This window comes from Schistocerca piceifrons, chromosome 7, assembly GCF_021461385.2.
Source record: "Schistocerca piceifrons isolate TAMUIC-IGC-003096 chromosome 7, iqSchPice1.1, whole genome shotgun sequence".
Taxonomy (NCBI): domain Eukaryota; kingdom Metazoa; phylum Arthropoda; class Insecta; order Orthoptera; family Acrididae; genus Schistocerca; species Schistocerca piceifrons.
This window is the reverse complement of record NC_060144.1, coordinates 145,060,169-145,080,433: the sequence shown is the minus strand read 5'-3', so window position 1 is coordinate 145,080,433 and position 20,265 is coordinate 145,060,169. Positions and strand designations below refer to the sequence as shown.

The 20,265-nt window shown below is 42.6% G+C and overlaps 1 protein-coding gene across 1 annotated transcript in view; it reads right to left on the bottom strand.

Moving 5' to 3' along the window:
- LOC124805518 overlaps positions 1-16,840 on the bottom strand; it is a 124,487-nt gene extending 107,647 nt beyond the window's left edge. The window contains exons 1-2 of the mRNA XM_047266082.1: positions 16,730-16,840; positions 1,034-1,244 (exon numbers count right to left, since the gene is read on the bottom strand). Coding sequence (XP_047122038.1) covers positions 1,034-1,244; positions 16,730-16,840 — 322 coding nt within the window. The remainder of the gene's footprint in view (positions 1-1,033; positions 1,245-16,729) is intronic.
- Between the last annotated feature and the right edge of the window lie 3,425 nt (positions 16,841-20,265).

The window sequence follows — 20,265 nt, the reverse complement described above, 5'->3', positions numbered from 1 at the left end:
AGTTGTTATTTCTGGGATCTTGGCTGGCCTGTAGGACCGACGTGTTATGTGGGTAGTAGTGACATGCGTTTCAGGTGGTACGCCAGCGGACAGACGTAGGTGAGGAGAGAGAGAGGGACGAGGAGATGTGTGCAGTATATGTGACGTACACGTGCATTCGCAAAGCTGTGGGTAAAAAGTAGTATATATGTAAATATTTTTAAATAAAAATATCACATCGAAATTTTTTATATCCGTTGAGAAATCTCACAACTACAGGACTAAAAAGAAGAAAATCCTTGTTGAAGTAAGACAAAATTTTTAATATAATGTGATTTGAAATCGGGAGAAGAAGCACAAAATAATTTCTCCCATTTCCATGCAGATTCCTTAAGCCAAACAATAGTCCGGAAAGTTTTGCTTGAGAATTTTTAATAGCTATGATAACGCTTGCAACTTTATAACAAAAGCGTGGGTGCATCATGTAGGTAGAAGTTCAGAGGTGAGTTATTCATGCATCAGTTATGTGCCCCAGGTTTATCATTATAAACCTTACGCGTATTGTCGTATCCATTAAAAACACACAACGACAAAGTTTGAGAGCTATCTGTATGGGGCTAGAAATATGTGTGGGCTAGGAGAAATTATTTTCAATTTTTTGTCTAATTCATACATGTACTCCATTGAACATTGATTTCTATTTACAGAATTACTTAAAGATATGCTACTTAGCTGCTGGCAGCACTCCAGCCAAACACACAGACACACACACACACACACACACACACACACACACACTAACACTGGGTGATCAGGAGCCTCCAATGCACACGTATATTGATGGAGCCTGTTCAGTTGCCACAAGTGAATTGAAACCCAGTGCCTGTGTTGGTCCCAGGTATGACCCAAAGCGAAAGTGGCCGTGGCTATGTACACCCTTGCTACGGAGCGTGTGTGAGAGACAAGAGCGCCAAGCCACTGGCAGACAGGCCGGAGCCGGCGACGTGACGTCACGGCGAGCCGCCTGCAGCGCGCCGCCCCCGCCCTCCCCTACCTTCCACGTTGAGCAGCACGGCCATGTTGATCTTGGGCTCGGTGTTGACCTGGCACTCGTAGATGCCGGCGTCGCGCGGCTGCACGTACTCGATGCGCAGGTTCCACTCGTCCGTGCCCTCGGGGTGCATCACGTTGAACCGAGCGTCGCCCGTGTACGTGAAGATGCTCGACGTCAGTATGTGCAGGTCTCGCTTGCGCATCCAGGACACCTGCGAAGAAGAAAATAACAGACGGCTGCTTATCTGGTCAAGCGGAAAGGAAGCTTCGAGCTGGACTGGACAGTAGCTATGGTAGCTAAAGAACGACACGGCTGTACGGTCTCCCACTATTCAAAATGCTTCATAGCGGAGTGACAACTGTGCAGGCAGACGAATTTACGTACTTATAACGGTAGTCGACAACCTGCAATTACTAGCCTTCACAATGGAACCGTCAGTACAGCCATACCATAGCTGAGCCAAAACAGCTAATAAATAAATATCTCTAAAGATGCTCAGATTTTAGCTGAGCCAAAACAGCTAATAAATAAATATCTCTAAAGATGCTCAGATTTTATAGATCAGAAAGGTCTTCCAGCCATTAACGCCATACGATCATTTTATTTTTCAGAATGATATGATACGCAGGACTCTTCAAACATAAATATTACTTATGTTTGTTTCACAAATACTAACACCTGTTTCTTGCTGCAATATATTTTATTTCAGGAAATGTACTCGCAATTGCGAATATTAACCACCATCCGCTGTGTACTGGTGTGACGACAATGAAAACTTATACAAGTCCAGGACCCGAACCCAGGTTTCCTGCTCTACGCGAGCCGTCACATTAACCACTTCGGCTATCCGTCCACGAATCGCGGCTAGATCGAACTTCCGTATATAGTCGTCTGTGTGCCACAACCTGCACGGTACGTTACTTACATTCCTGTCCAGGAAGGACATATTTATTAAGCGACGAGGGCCCGGTTTAGGCGAATAAGTATGTAATTCTTGCAGACGCGACTCTCCTTTACTGTGCAGTTTTGTTTTTACCTTCGATATTTATACATTATAAATAGTACCCGTCTTAATTTTTACACAAATAAATTACTGCTTACAGTTATTCCTTTTTCTGCCGATATGCGTTTCCTCTCATCTGTCATAGGTGGAGGTCGAATTTCGCTTCAGTTTTGAAATACTTACGAATTTTCACGTCACGAACTTTTTTTTTCGTAGTTCCATACTTCGTAATCTGACCAGTGACCAGATGAGAAGAAACGCAGGTGTCAGCCGGAGAGAATAATAACTGTAAGCAGTAATTTATTCATGTAAAAGTTATGACGTGAACGGTTTTCTAAACAGCAACTATCGCTTATAAGAATAACAATTTTCACTCGAGATTAAATCCACTGATGATGCCTTAACGCCAAAGACAACAAAAAATAAAATAAATTTCAGCAAGAAGAAGCATTTCAATTTATAAAGCGTTTATTTCTTGTTTATTAGGGATGATATACACCCCAACATTGTGTTTCGTTTCTGTATGTGTGCGTGCGCGCGCGCCCGTGTGTGTGTGTGTGTGTGTGTGTGTGTGTGTGTGTGTGTGTGTGTATGCTGTCCGGATCGGAGGGAAAGGACGGTGTCATCACCCTTCGGATTGGCATGATTCCACACGCCTGTACCGGCACAGAAAAACAAATCATTATATTTTCAGAAAAAAAACTGGATGATTTATTCAATAGAGAGACAGCTTCCCAAATGGGGCAAGTCAATAACCCATTGGTCCATCTCTGGCCATTATGTAAGCAGGTATTCTGCTTGTCATTGATTAACAGAGTTATTGGATGTTGGAGGGCCCTGCCCGTAATGTGCCAAATTCTAGATTAGAGAGAGATAAGGCGACCTTGATAGTCAAGACAAGCTTAGGCAAGCAAGAAGGCGAGCTGTAGAAATTCTCGCCATGTGCATGCGGGGTGAAATGTAAGCCCGGGGTAGCTTGCCATGAAGGGCAACAAAACAAGGCGCAGAATATCGCCGACGTACCACTGTGTTGTAAGGGTGCATCGGATGATAACCAAATGGATCCTGCTATGCAAAGAATTGGCACCTCAGATCATCACTCCTGGTTGTGGGTCCGTCCGATGGGTGACGGTTAGGTTGGTTCCTCACCGCTGTCCAGGGCGTTTCCAGACAGGTCTTGGTACGTCATCGGGCCTCGGTTCGAAGTTGGACTCATCACTGAAGACAGTTCTACTCCAATCAGTGAGATTCCAGCCTGAAAACGAAGGTGGAGACACCCCAGATAGTGGTGGGAGACCAGCATGACTATCGCCCAACATACGGCCCGACGAACAACAGTGAATACCTGGGGTTTCATTTCATAGCGGGACTCTTTTGATTGTCATCCGCGGCAACCCCACAGCACAGTGGTACGCCAACAACATTCATCGCCGCTTTTTGTTGCCCGTCATGGCAAGGAATCCTGGGCTTACATGAAAGCGAGACAATGGCCGCCCGAACACGGTGAGAGTTTCTGCGCTCCATTTGGACAGAATCTGGCACGGCATCCCTCAGAAGGACGTCCAGTAATTCTGTCAGTCGATGCCAAGCAGAATAACTGTTGACTGACGTCGTCAATTTGTGAAGTTCTTGCTCTGAATATATCATCAAATGTTTCTGATATTGTAAGCATCTTTTTGCCTCTACATGTGCAACACAGTTACCGATTTTCGTTCCATACTTATTTTTTCCTAGAGTCCATCTGAAAAAAAATCACGATTCACCGCTAAGAGATATTGATAAAAATTTCTTTGTTGCATAATCAGTTTTGGTCCACAGACCATCAGGTGTCACACACAGTACATATACCACCAAAAAATATGAGATCCATAATCCACCAGTTATCTCAGGCAATAACATAAATTACTTCGTCAACTGTAGAAATGTAGCAGGCACCGCTCTCTTTCAGCATATAACTATCATCTTTCACGATTAAGGGGTGAGAAACTCTATATACTGTTGACTGCACAGCTGATTACACAAACAGTAGAGAAACGAGACATTATCGTAATATACAAACCCACAGGGAAGATCAATTAATATATCAATATATCAAGAACCATTGTCAGTCTCTGGGTAAAGCAGGAATGTACAGGAAACAGTGAAGCTGTACACAAGTGTACGTAGATGCCACCAAGAGAAAAGTAGAAAAACATAAGGCAACAATCGGAGAGTAAAATTCGATGAATCAGGTGTAGCGGAACACTCTTACCAACGAAGAAGTCATCTGCGTTTGAGAAAATACAAGTCCCGGCAGGCATAAGCGGATACAACGAACAGATTGTGTAGCCAAGCGGTGGAGACTGTTAAGCACGCCGATTACTTTAATCGGAAGAAGAAAGGGTCAAGCTAAACAGACTGATTCTGAAGAAATGCAGAAGTCTTCCGCAATTAGATAACAAGGCCGGCCGCTGTGGTCGAGTGATTCTAGGAGCTTCAGTCCGGACCCGCGCTGCTGATACGGTCGCAGGTTCGAATCCTGCCTCTGGCATGGACGTGTATGATGTCCTTAGGTTAGTAAGGTTTAAGTAATTCTAAGTCTAGGGGATTGATGATCTCAGATGTTAAGTCCCATAGTGCTCAGAGCCATTTGAACCATTTGACAAGGACGGTGGCGTAAATAGGTCAACAACAGCTTCCGCATTCAAAAACAATCGTGGCATCATGTCTCCGCACAGCAGTATTCAACGGAGCAGGGTAACGATGAGCCAGTGGAAAACCACTATGTTTTTCGGAGAGACGTCAGAGCTACGACTCCCCATGAAGATATCATCCGCAGACTGGGACGAAACGCTACGTTATCTAACAGATACCATAAGGTCAGGGCATAATAGCACTTATAATTTAAGAAATTTTTTTATTGCCGTGAAAGTTTGCTTTTTAGAATAAGTTACCATACTCGTACATATTAAATATTTCAGTTGTTCTGCATTCAGCGTAACATTCTTAAAGACCGTTCTTTGCTTGCTTTCAGTATATTCATGCAACAAAAAATTAAATTATATAATAAAACAAGAGCATAAAAGACATGAAAATATTATCACCACTCTACAAGTGATTTTTTTTAATTGTCGGCATTTTTCAGCTGTTTCTATACAAGTCTAAATAAACGCAAATACTAGCTACAGTATTAGAACCAAACTATATCTGCTGCATACTTCTGCAGAAAGTTGGGGAACTAAATATAGTGATCTGTATCAACAAATTACACTGTAGTCCTGATACGTATATGGAGCTCTTAACCATCAATCAAGTTTATTTTGAATGCATCGGGCAAAAATATAACACTAAGACTATGCCCGTGCCTGTAGTATATGAAATGCTAGGATTCCGTCTCGATGACGAATGAATTCCAATACGAAACCTCGCAGGAGAAATTTTTTTAATTCGACCGCTTCAACAGCAAGGATTCTCTACTAGTAAATGGTTAGTTTTAGCCATCATTAACGAAAACTTCTCCAGAACTTCGTCTCTCTCCTACAGTTTTGCTCCTTCCTTGTAAAACAGTCGTTTTCTGACCTAATATTGCGTACCTTTTCTATTGCAGTTTCTGAAGAATCGAAGTGACCTGTTTAAAGCTACTTACGATGACATTAAGAATTTGAGCTCGCTGTCATAGCAGGAACTGCTGAATCTATCTTTGTCTCTGTTAACAAATGACAACAGCACCAAACTGGTTTTTGCCATCGTCACGAAAGACGTTTGTCGACACGTTTTGCTTACAATTTTTGGTAATGCTCTACCCAAAGATCATTGTTTAATGGATACAGTAAAGCATTGTGTGTTCTATTTACTGTGTCTACTCCAAATAGCTTTTCATCTAGAAACAAAATAAAAAATGTACAACAAAATGCTTGAAAACAAGGGGAATATTACCATACACCATTGCCTTTCTTGTATCTTTCTCATTACGAAGATACACTAAGTGATCAAACGTACCCGGACACTTGGCTGAAAATGACTTACAGGTTTGTGGCAACCTCGATCGGTATAACGCTTGAATTCAATATGGTGTTGGCCCATCCTTGGCCTTGATGACAGCTTCCACTCTCGCAGGCATACGTTCAATCAGGTGCTGGAAGGTTTCTTGGGGGATGGCAGCCCATTCTTTACGGAGTGCTGCACTGAGGAGAGGTATCGATGTCGGTCGGTGAGGCCTGGCACGAAATCACCGTTCCAAAACATCCCAAAGGTGTTCTATAGGATTCAGGTCAGGACACTGTGCAGTCCAGTCCATTACAGGGATGTTATTGTCGTGTAACCACTCCGCCACACGCTGTGCACTATGAAAAGGTGCTCGATCGTGCTGAAAGATGCAGCCGCCATCCCCGAATTGCTCTTCAACAGTGGAAAGCAAGAAGATGCTCAAAACATGACTGTAGCCCTGTGCTGTGATAGTGCCACGCAAAACAATAAGGGGTGTAAGCCCCCTCCATGAAAAACATGGCACTACACACGCTGGCAGATGGCATTCACGGGGCATCTGCCGTACCCACACCCTGCTATCGGATCGCCACGCTGTGTACCGTCATTCGTCAGTCCACACAACATTTCTCCCCTGTTCAATTGTCCAATGTTTACGCCTTTTAAACCAAGCGAGGCGTCGTTTGGCATTTACCGGCGTGATGAGTGACTTATGAACAATCGCTCGACCATGAAATCCTAATTTTCTCATCTCTCGCCTAAGTGTCATAGTACTTGCAGTGGATCCTGATGCAATTTGAAATTCCTGTGTGATGGTCTTTATGGATGTCTGCCTATTACCCATTACGACCCTCTTCAACTGTCGGCGGTCTCTGTCAGTCCACTTCACTATCACATCGGAAATGGTGGACGTAGGGATGTTTAGGAGTGTGGAAATCTGGCGTACAGACGTATGACACAAGTGACACCCTATCACCTGACCACGTTCGAAGTCCGTGAGTTCCGCGGAGCGCCCCATTCTGCTCTCTCACGATGTCTAATGACTACTGAGGTCGCTGATATGGAGTACCTGGCAACAGGTGGTAGCACAGTGCACCTAATACGAGAAAAGTATGTTTTTGGGGTGTCCGGACTCTTTCAATCACATAGTGTATGAACAGCAGTACTTCCTTTTCGAAATAGCACTCTATATTTCTTATTCTAGAATCTATTTTCTCTCTTCAAGGTCATTACAAAAACTTGTCAGGTATTCACGTAAACACAACATTTATAAGAAAGAGAAACGATGATCTTTAATACCATTTTATAATTTTGTAACCAAGTGTGTGTATAAAAAGAGGTAAAACATAGAATGTGGTCAAAGTAGTGAACTGGAGAGTGATATATTTGCTTAATACGAAGATTAAAATTCTGCGGGGTGTTGTACGGCGTTATTGAATAAAATATAAAATACTTTAAAACATAAAAGCTTTAAATCAGGCGTTTCGGACATATTACAACTTCCTTCGTAAGGGCAATTGGTACTGCTGTTCGTATCTTCGTAAAGAAGTAACGAAGAATGTTACAAGGAAGGTAATCATGCTGGTTAATGTCCGCCAGATAGTTGAAAAGCATTTGCTTGACACTGCAACACCGTGGTTATTTTGTTCCACTTCCAGGAAATGTCTACTCACCCTGCGGCGATCTTCAGCAGCTCAAACATACGCCTGCTCGATAACGAACAACGTATTTCGACTGGAAAAGCTGCTACCCATGTTTAGAGGGTGCGACAAATGTTTTATAGTTTCAGGATTTCTATGGGCTATTAGCAGGTAGAAAATTTTTTTTGAGAGAAACACACCGCCAAGTTTTTGCTCCAGTCTGCAGTTACAATTTAGACACTCACACGCAATCACAGTCACACATGATAGCCATCTTATGGTATTTAGCGAAGCCTTTTACCGGAAATACGAGGGTTATTCTGAAAGTAAGGAAACATCGGTCGCGAAATGGAAACCACACTGAAAATCCAATTAAGTTTTGCACAGGTGTGTTGGGCAGTGTCCCTAGTATGCCTGTCGATCGATTTACGTCTTTCTTTTTAGTTCTGAGCACACAGGGAGCACATACAGATACCTAGAACAATAGTGTCTCCCGCCAATTACGAGGGTCTGGTGAGAAATTTCGGCTGAAGCTATGCAGCCAACATTACATAAGTATCGTGCGTTTTCTTCTTCAAGACAATGCTCAGCCGCATTCTGCAGGGGATACGAAATGCTCCTGCATCTTTCTCAACTGTAAATTTTTGATTACTTACAACGCAGCCCGTAATTGTCTGCCTCTGAGTTTCATCTCTGTTCACATGAACCGATCCCTATGAAGACAGACAGTGAGGTGTAGGTCAGCGAAGAAAACTGGCAGAAAGCTATGGCTGGTTCAAATAGTTCAAATGGCTCTGAGCACTATGGGACTTAATATCGGAGGCCATCAGTCCCCTAGAACTTAGAACTACTTAAACCTAACTAACCTAAGGACATCACACACAACCATGCCCGAGGCAGGATTCGAACCTGCGACCGTAGCGGTCACGCGGTTCCGGATTGAAGCGCCTAGAACCGCTCGGTCACAAAGGCCGGCTAAAGCACTGGTGCCTGCCTTCTATAACGAGAATATTGGAAAGTTGGTACAACGCTACGACAAACGTCTAAGTCGGATCGGCGACTATGGAAATAAGTAGTTGGAAGTTGTAGCTAACTGTTGCAAATAAAACAGTTTTGATTTTCACTGTGGTTTCCATTTCATGACCTATCGTTCCTTACTTTCCGAATAGCTCTAGTATTACCAAAACGGATTGTCTGTGTCAGAATGCCCACGCTAATGCTTCCACATCGATCTCTTTCATAGGTCACTTCTCCGTCCCGGATTGCACAGGACTCCACGTGGATTTTAGTTAATTATTATTTACACATAAAAACCGGAATTTCGCATGTTCGTTCTTCCCAGTCGTTTGCGATTATTTTGCGACACTCTACGGCCGAGTTTAACACATTGTTTCGCAAAATTATCATATCTGTTCAGATTCCCTTATACTCACGTCCGAAAATGATCATGGCTGAGTTCCTAACTGAGACTTTAGGAAGCAATACCCTTAGTCCACGAAGTATACGCGAACGTACTGTCCTCTGATTAGATGATACACATAATAGATAATCCGATGTTAGTATCAAACGACACAATCTCACGTCTTTTACATCCGACCAATCAAAGTAGTTGCTTTTATATTACAATTTATTAAATGAAAAAAATTAGAAAATCCAAAATTATCAAAATAACTCCTTCCTGAAATGACAGAATCATCGCAAATTTTTTCTTGTTTCCTCAGTCCCATAAACTTGCTGGTTGCACTTTACAAATTTCCCCAAGAGTATGATTCACTCTCCCTATAAAATGGTTCAAATGGCTCTGAGCACTATGGGACTTAACATCTGAGGTCATCAGTTCCCTCGAACTTAGAACTACTTAAACCTAACTAACCTAATGACATCACACACATCCATGCCCGAGGCAGGATTCGAACCTGCAACCGTAGCGGTCGCGCTGTTCCAGACTGTAGCGCCTAGAACCGCTGGGCCACACAGGCCGGCCACTCTCACTATACAACCGCAGTTCTCACGCTAACGTATTCTCAGGTAATAAATACAATAGTATTCATTCATTAAATACTTCGCATTCGCCCCATCATTCACACTAATAATGAAACCTATTAAATCAACAATAATTAATTAAAGTCGTTAGTGTAACAGGAGACAAAGTTTCGCTTTCGACGTACTTATCTCGACTTTTTTATTCGTATAATTTCATTGTCTGTAAGATGCTCACACCTTTCGGACATAGCCGTTACTATTTGTGTCAAGTTAGAATAATGACTCATGTATCAAGCTGGTGCTCGCTACTTACATTGGCGCGATACAACGTGCTGCGCCTCAGTAGGATGATTAGAATTGTTAAGGATGCTGTACCGCGGTATTATTATTAGATAGAAAACTTTAAAGTGTGTAAACTTTAAGAAGGGCTTTCCTAAGGCCAAGTCTTACCCCATTTCACATTTTCGTAACGAACAATGTTACAAGGAAGGAAATCATACTGGTTATGTCTTCCTGGTAAGTAAAATAAAAAATGGCTCTGAGCACTATGCGACTTAACTTCTGAGGTCATCAGTAGCCTAGAACTTAGAACTAATTAAACCTAACTAACCTAAGGACATCACACACATCCATGCCCGAGGGAGGATTCGAACCTGCGACCATAGCGAACTACAATAACAATTACCTCCATTACCTACGTAGTTAATTAAATTGCTTAATAAGCTTTTTTTATTGCTTCTGGACAAAAAGGTGTTTGAGGTCGTCGAGATGGATGCCAAATCCTGTAGACTGTAGTGGACAATTTATCATCAGCAGCGCGCTGGACCTAAAATGTCCTCAGCTGGCAAAGTGACCGATTTTCCCCTATACCGAGCCTCACCGGACTGCTGGAACGGTATACATGCTCAGTGTCAGCTAATTAGTATCAGATCAGATGTAGTTTTCGTGACAGCCTCCTGGTTGACTTTGTTTCTCCGAGTCCCCCATGGAGAACGACCGCTCGGCAGGTCCTTGTGGGACCCCCTCGCTTCTCTTTTATTCGGTGCGGCTGTCCCCCATCCCGCTCCCGGCCCTCCCGACTGCCCCCCATCCTCTCAGAATCGGGGAGAGCACTCTCCGCAGAGCCAGACAGCTTTGTTTCCAGCCAATTGGAGGCGCACGCAGCGTGAACCACGGCCCCTGCGCTCTCCTGTCCCGATGTGCATTTCTGCCGCTCCGCCGAGCGCACGGAACTCCTCACAATTGCGTCGCGTCCGCAGATGCGCGACGCTCCCGCGCCCTTTGCACGATAAGCAGACGTCTGTCCGACTGACGATAACACGAATTCCCGTCGCAATTTCTATCCGCATTCGGCTTCCTCCACGGTTTCAGGTGAGAGAATCGACATTCCACAACACAATCACTTCGGGAAATAGCATCTCGATGTTCCCCTCGCGTAATAATTCGTCCGTTAGTTCACAGAGCACATATCGCTGGAAGACGAGTTTCAACACTTAGTTTTCAGAGGGAAAGGGTATTCTCCACAGCACATTTGTAAGGCGCGATGAGTGAAAAGTGTAGGCGATCCAACGGTGAAGAGGATGCAGGGCTACGGCTGGCCATTGTAATATTAGTAATTTTCGCCTCAGAAACATTAATATACGCTCAATAGTAAACGCCTGATGGCCTAAAGTTATCGAACAATTGTAAAGTCAAAGAAATGAATCATCGCATAGCAGCGACATAATCTATTTTTCTTTATCTTTGCCGTTCTTGCGCGGTGCCTGTAAATCTCTATGTACATTTATCGATTAATGATATAAAAAGAGTTCTATTGTTTCAAGACAAATGAGGCATTGGGCGCCTCACCTTTTGCTTTTTGTGCCGGCCGCTGTGGCCAAGCGGTTCTAGCGCTTCTGTCCCGAACCGCGCTGCTGCTACGGTCGCAGGTTCGAATCCTGCCTCGGGCATGGGTGTGTGGGTTTGTCCTTAGGATAATTTAGATTAAGTAGTGTGTAAGCTTAGGGACTGATGACCTTAGCAGTTAAGTCCCATAAGATTTCACACACATTTGAACATTTTTTTACTGTTTGTATTCCATGAAAGGCGGACGTGGACTTGCTGCGTTCCGCATCGGTATTTTATATTTTATGTGAAAATATTCAGTAAATATGCTAACTGTTATTTTTCAAATCAGAAAACATGTAGTTTCTTGTAGCTGATTACGAATAGATAGTATCAACAGGACATTTTGACTGTTACGTATAAAGCATTTAACCACAATGGTCATCTAATGTAATTTAATATGAAAAGGTACGCAGCATTAACAAAAGTGTGTTAAAGATAAGTGTGCTTAGTTTAGTAAATTAACCTTGATGATTTCCATCTCCTCATTTACGTGAATGTTAATTATTTTGTGTTAGTTCATCTCCCGAAATTATGATCACGCTGATGGGCCGAACGCAGCATGAGGCAGAAGGAACATTATCGTTTTTCCTATTTCTGAATCAGCTCTTTTTTTTTTTAATTGTGTAGTGTTGCATTTCTTTTAAAGTCTATAAATCTTCTGGTCCCTTAGTGTTGTTCCCTGTATGACTACATCGCGACTATAAAAATGCACAGAAATGATAATGTTTGTTCTGAACGATCTCAAATAAATCAATCTGCTACTCTTGTTCAAAATAATCCAACCAGTTATTTAATGCTCAACGTATGTTATTATAATAGTGTAATCAATTCCTGATTCTGTTTCCAAGTGGCCCACCAAAATATTCACTTTTCTCGACGTTTTTCAAGAAATATAAAATAACAATTCTTTTTCTTGTCGCCCCCCAAGAGCAACGCTACACCATAAACTTTTAGAACTAATGAATACCAACAGCCGTACGTTTTGTAGAATCAATCATCTGACCAATTTTGACACCACGTTAGAGTCATCTTCAGGCCCCTGTGCCAAAAGAATGATGACATCCAACCCTCAGTGCATATGTAAATCAAAAAATGGCCACTGCGTTCAGATTAACACAAAATATTTATAATAAAAAATCACTTTCTAAATTCAGTAAACTTACGCATAACAACACTGAATCAAATCTGAACGTCTTTATGGAGAAGAAACTTCAGTTTTAAATAGAAAGACGGATATTGAAGAAATTCGAAAGAAAGAAAGAAAGATTATTAGGAAATAGTAGGCTCCAAAATCACTGATGGAGAAACTTACAGGCTCAGAAGTAATAAGGAAATAAAAGAATATGTAGAAATACATAGTGACATGAGAAAACAAGGACTTAAATTTTATGGGTACATTAAAAGACAAAACAAACAGTAGAATTCTACGAAAGCAGAAGTCACGTCAAAACTGAGCAAAATAAATGGGTCGCTGCGATTAAGGAGGATCTTACAGTAGCCGGTATGATTCAGGCAGGCGTTACAGATAGAAAAACAATCAGACAAAATATATTTGGTTGGAAAAGTCGATCAGAGCGAAATTTGAAAACGGACTGGAACATCGTGGTCTGATGAAAAGAAAGAGACTTCATTACGTAAGGATGAAACAAATTTGGACACAAAGTAACGCCAACCAACAAAAGTGGCATTGACTGATTGTATGTCGCATAGTCCCATTGCGCCCCTAAGTTAATAATAATAATATTTCATAAAAAGTAAAGCTGTTTGTACACATTATTTCTACAAGTAAAACCTAAGGCGGACATAAAGAAAGAAGAAAAAAGACAGAGAATGTTTTAAATCCACGCTTTTCTTGGCATGTATGGGAAACCTGTCGTTAAAAATAGGTCCAGTCCAGACTGAAAACGAAGCCAAAGTGATATTTTGCCCTCCACTGAAGACAGAAGTGCTTTATCGTTTTGTCAAAGATGACTTGATGCTCCGCTCTGCTTACGTTAACAAGATTCCCTGCGGGTATGGCTTTTAATATATTGGGCAGACGACTCGTACAATCTGAGAGGGATGCATGAAGCACCGTGGTGTAATGTTCCTACCCAGTCTTTCAACAAAGGTAATAAGTCTTTAGGAAAAGAAATAAGTAGTGAGCAGGCTTCTGTGACGTATTCCATGACCAGCCGCAGGCAGGCAGCCGCACTGTGGCGACAAGTGCATCAGAATAGCTTACACGCAATGGGATTGTAAGACGAGGCTACGAGCACTAAGTGGAAAACTTATTATACACTTTCTAAAAAAATATTTTTTGTTTGTGTGTATAAATCCATGGTATCAATTAATGGTCAGAGATGTTATGTTAATGCTTATTTAATAATAGAAGGCACAGCCATCTATTTTTCAAAGAGCGGCTAAGAGAAGACTGGATCTTTGCATTTGTCTTTCTTCCTCACGGCGTCAGAATATGATGATTGTGGGGTGTTTCTATAATTTCTAATGTAAGTAACCATATTGACTTACCAACGTTTATTAATACGCTAGATTGCATTTTTATTTCAATACGTATTGTGTTACAAGTTTTTTTTTTTTTTCAGCTTCTCTCGCGGGAAGACGCGACACTTCGATTTGTCACCGATCTGCCATTGACGTTATTTTTCTATTAACTGACAATGTTCGGATTTGCTTATCATATGACCTGAGCACGTGATCATTAATTCGGAGAAGAAGTCTAACGTTTTTAAATTAGTCGTACGCCATAGAGCGGTTGTCAAATCACGATAAGCAATTTACATTTTCTAAAAGTCCATCGCTCCACATCCTCCGTTACACCACACCCAGAAGCAATCCGGGACACTTAAAAACTTCATTTTGATTAAGTTTTATTTGAAATATTAGAGTGAGCAGAAGTGGAAGCCAACTCAGAAACTGCACAAGAAGCGTATGAATAAGTCTGAATTTCGAGAAAGTGCGCAATTCTCATCGCCGGAGTTCAGCAGCACCATCACCATGCCAAGAAACCGCCGGGTAGCCAGACGACTGTGCATCGTTAGCAGCAATGAATTCTTCACGGGACTAGTGTCACAACACCGCCAACTTGCCACCCACTCCTGCTGCTACCAACACTAAATTCCTAGTGGGACTTGGGGAATAGGCGACAATTGTCGTCCGACTCCTGACAGAGAGCGGCGAATGGAATCTCGCGCAAGGCCGTATCTACGTGTCGCCGCAATGACGCGTAAGGAATCGGGGGTCCGCCAGGGCTCCACGCCGCCGAGGGAAGTACACCACCATGGACGTCAATGATCACGGACTCCAGAAGCTGCTGGTCTGTTAGCATCGCAGGGCGTCAGCTGAGCATCTATGGCGGAATCTGCAACGATTACGACAGTGCCGGCCATGGACAACAAAGGGAGGCATGCTTCTCTTGTTGAGCCATGACATGTCGTGTACTGGAGGTAAATAAAGTCATTATTCACTCTCGACAGTGTTCTACCGTGCCGTCCAGCCACCGTCACCACCGCCAGTCATCCCTCCAAGTGCAAATGCACGCTTCAGAGTAGTGTCAGAAGAGTCAGAGTGGTGTTTTCAGTAGATACACCACACACTATGTTGCCCCTAGATTGACAATAACATTGTGAAATACTTCTCATCGCAAAATATTATTGAATGTCTTTAGATGAGAGTGAATTTTTTGCAATATACCGTGCTTTCTATTAACAGATTTACTGAAATTAGAGTTTTATTGAGCAAACTGCTTAAGCTGTAAATCTCCGGTTAATATTCGGTTTCTTTGTCAGTTAACTCTTGTATTTACTTTGCACCATTTGTTGTATTGTGGAGTAGAAATGGCTTCTAAATCAACGGTATACACGTTCACTTGAGTGTTGTGCGTGTTTGAGTGTATATAGGGGTTTGTGAGTCTTTGAAACGAGTGTAGTAATCACGAACAATACAGGTCATTGCTGTTAGTTATGATCGAAATATTGGGATACGTACTCAGTTGCAGCTGTGCTTCAGTTAATAAAGAAATTAAATTCATTGCGGACAAATTATGTGAACGTCTGAAGGCCCCGACGTAGTTTCCTCAGGCTTCCTGTTGACTACGACCAAATAGCGAGGAAGGTTGGGAATGGGAGGGGGGGGGGGGGGGGGGGGGGAACGCCAATGTACACTTCATTTAAGAGGGACATTGTATTGTGGTGAATGCAGTTACTTCATAAACACAGACATTGTCGTCGTTAGTAATATATTCACGCCTGGCGGGGCTAAAATGAAGATACAAAGTAACATTTGTCTTTCTATATTTAGTTTCAAGATAGTGCGAGCATTTGGATTGTCACATTGGTGGTTTGGACTGGCACTGGGAGCGTACTCGGACTGCCAAAGTGGTTAACGCGACCACACATAAAAAGCGGGAAATCCTGATCCGCCACCTGTCTTCATGTGTCACCAGTGGCTGACGCTAATACATATTCACCATATGTGAATTCGCTTTATGAATACAGATTCCATTCTGTAAAGGTTAATTTGTCGTCTTATGTCAGGTAATGCTCGTGTTATGAAATGTTTATGAAATATTGGTATTTTGTTTCGAATATGTTTTACGTCGAATGTCCTCATACATCAAGATCGTAGAAAAACAATACAATATGAAGGGTAGATTTTTGCTAAAACTGCAGCTACCAAAGAAACAGTTTGTAGGTGGCACGAATAATCAAGAGGGCGAATTTCAGGTCCCGTAAGCAGCTTACGTACACAGTATAGCTTAAAACGATTTTAGAGGAACTTAAATACGCAAAAGAGGTTAAAGAAGAATCAATGATTAATATATCAGATTCACCCTCAGCACCGATACTGTCAAATACGCTACAATGTCAACAACACCAAAAATTATCTTGTGTATCACATTATACAAGCAGTTCATGAGTTTCTCCGCCTAAAAGACTGCGATTATGTTCTGGACTCAAGCCAAGGAATCTGTGTACACTGGTTTAACGAAATTCGATAAAGTGGCACCTGCTGATCGCCCACTACAGCCAGGGCCCGATAGAATCAAACGCTGCAGCGGTCTTCTGAAATTAAAGGTCGACACTACACCACAGTGGTACCGAATCTCCGATCACGTCCTCGGTACCAAAACTACAGATAAAGCAGAAATTTTATAGTGACAATAATACGTCTTCGATACAATTACGGGAGATAACGACAGCATTTCTGCCTCCCCCATACGGTGCCATCTTTCTCATTTGAATGTTTGAATGTGGCAGTGAGGTACCTGTTAACAACTTTCTCTTCAACTGCAAAAGCAAATAGCAAGAATCCACGATACTGTCGCTGCATGTCATGTTCTCTGGCAGTACATTACTAAAAAACAAGCAAACCGTTTCAGCGACAGAAGATGCTGTACGATTTTATAGCAGAAAGGAAAATAAGACCGTAAGCGATTTTTTATTTTTTTGTAATATAGTAAGTGGAAGCTTAGTCTTATCAACAGTCTTTTTATATTAATAAATGTATTTTAATTCTGTGAGATTACGGACTAATGTAAAATGGAAGTAACTGTAAAATTTTTCTTATAATAGTACTTGTATCGCACGTTTCCTTTTAAAGATTTCAGGCTGCCACATATTTAAATGCTAAAGCATAATCTGAGGCTGGCTGTGTGGCTCATGTTCAAAAGCCATTAATAAGTTTAAGAAAAACTTAATATGACCATTGTGGTTGTGTTAGGATACTGGATACTGATTTCAGCTTAGTAGTTCTTTGAATCTACCTTAACTGTAGTTAAATACGGACCCAGTTGGAGGAATTCAGCACGTGAGTACTGAAGGAGCAGAAGCCTGAAATCGTTGATTGAAGACGAAAGTTATGAAATTGGCTGTCAGGCATAATACTGTTAAGAGTCTTTATGTGTGCTGAGAACCAAGTAATCCAATGTTCGGGTCGTAATGGCTACTAATGCAACCTACCCTATATTTTTACGCGCAGTTAAAATGTAAAGCGCTTGTTCCCGACGGGTTCGAATGTCGAAATTAGGTTGTGCCGTGCCGCGTCGTCCGTCCAGCGATGATGGAAAGGTTGGTGAGGGGGGGGGGGGGGAGGGAAGGGGGCAGGAGAGGGGGAGAGAACTGAGGGAGCCTCTGCGAGCAGAATCGACGCCGTCAGCGGACGAAGCTCCGCTGAAAGCCGAGTTAATGATTCAATTAGGCGGACAGAACGCGGGGATTTTCTGGTCGGCTTGAGCTCACGGCCGCCCCCTCCATTTACGCTTATTCTTCATATTGAAGCGGAGCGATCTCAAGAAATGGTCTCCATCGATTTAAATATTAGGAATATTGTGTTGAGGGAACCCCAAGAAGGGCAGCAAATTTCTGCTTCTGTCAGGAAATGGCAGAAACGTTGATGACACAAGAATGTTTTGAGGGTAGCTACGTTTGGGGATGATCGAGATTCGCAAAGCTCATACCGACTAGAAACTAATGTTAAGTGACGAATATCTGGCGCCATAACAAAATGTGGAGTTAGAGGTTTTTGTAAAGTGATGAGCGAGTCTTTTTACTGACGTCTCAACACACAATGAATTCCTTCAAGACTGCTTGAGTCTCAAATTTGTGATAGCATAACACATGGCACAGCAAGTAAATCAGCATAATCTAAACTCTAGTGCTACAGCGGAAAACACTGAGCAACGCAGTACAATCAAGCACCACCGTAAGCATGCCACTGGCCCATTATCTTCGCCCTTCGCTTTCATGCAATGATCCCATGCTGTGTACACGTTTCCAGCGCTTCAGCAGCTGACTAACTTCAGTTTGTATTGGCTGACCAGTATCCGTATGTAACGATCATATCCGAAGATGTGCGAGTAGAATTGGCACACTGACGGTTCGATACAAACTTAATTACGTATATAGAGAGTTCATCCACGCCAAGAATTGTGAATCTCGACGATTTTTACCTGTTACCGATATCGAAATGGGTTAGACAAATGTCTACTCATTCCCGAGATAAGGCGTCGCAACAGGACAGCTAGACGGTCGGATAACAAAAGCACTCCGTCGTCAGTCCACGAGTGGCCTACCGGGACCATCAGACCGCCGTGTCATCCTCAGTGGAGGATGCGGATAGGAGGGGCAAGGGGTGAGCACACCGCTCTCTCGGCCGTTATGATGGTATACTCGACCGAAGCCACTACTATTCGGACGAGTAGCTCCGCAATTGGCATTACGAGGCTGAGGGCACCCCAATAAATTGCAGCAGCCCATGGCGGCCTGGATGGTCACCCATCCAAGTGCCGACCACGCACGACAGCGCTTAACTTCGGTGATCTCACGGGAACCGGTCTATCCACTGCGACAAGGCCGTTGCCTCGGATAACAAATGGTCAAAAATATTTATTCGTGTTATATCATTAGATATTAACAATTTTACGACTTCTGCCTTTGTTTTACTGCTGAGCCTTACTTCTTGCCGAGGAGCATCATCCTAGGTTGACGGGAGTGAGTTTGCGAGTATCAAAATATATGACATAAATGGCGTATGATTTGATTGACATAGAAATCTTAATTTCCTCCACGGCCAAGGATCATAGATCTTAGTACGTGACAGAAATTTCAACTAGATACGTCTGTCCGTTGCTGAGAGAGACTGGTGTTAACAGACAGATAGTCAGACAACAAATTACAGAAAGAAATATTATCCCCTTAACAAAGGGAAGATGACATAGAGGAAGATGGTAAGGGAGTTATGATATTGATGAAGAATTTCACAACGCACTGAAAGACAAAGTTGAAACAAGGCCCTGGGAGTAGACAACATTCCGTTAGCGCCTCTGATAGCCTTGGGAGAGCCAGCCATGACAACACAGTTCCATATGGTGAGCAGCCGAAATACCCTCAGACTTCAAGAAGAATATAACAACCCCAATTCAAAAGAAAGGGGGTATTGACATGTGTGAAAATACCGAACTGTCAGTTTAATACGTCACGGCTCCGAAATTCTAACACAAATCCTTTACAGAATAATGGAGAAACTGGCAGGCGCTGACCTCGAGGAGGATCAGTTTGGATTCAGGACGAATGTAGGAACACGCGAGGCAATATTTACCCTACGACTTCCAGGTCAAGGAAAGAAAAACCTAGTTTTACAGCATTTGTAGACTTAGAGAAAGCTTCCGACAGTGTTGACTGGATTACTCTCTTTCAAAAAAATGATATAAAAGGCTCTGAGCACTATGGGACTTAACATCTGAGGTCATCAGTCCTCTACAACTTAGTACTACTTAAACCTAACTAACCTAAGGACGTCACACGCATCCATGCCCGAGGCAGGATTCGAACCTGCGACCGTAGGGGTCGCGTGGTTCCAGACTGAAGCGCCTAGAACCGCTCGGCCACACCGGCCGGCTACTCTCTTTCAATTTCTAAAGGTGGTAGGGATAAAATATAGGGAGCGAATGGCTATTTGCATTTTGTACGGAAACCAGATGGCAGTAATAAAAGTCGAGGGGCACGAAAGGGTGGCGGTGATTGAGAAGGGAGTGAGACAGGGCTGCAGACTATACCCGATGTTATTCAACCTATATATTGAGCAAGCAGTAAAGGAAACAAAAGAAAACTTGTTGTAAGAATTAAACTCAAGGAAGAAAAAATAAAATCTTTGAAGTTTGCCGACGACATTGAATCTTTTGATTGCATTTACTTAGAAGTTTCAATTATTTACACCTCCGAGAGACCGTAGACATTAACGTGTGACATAAACTTTAA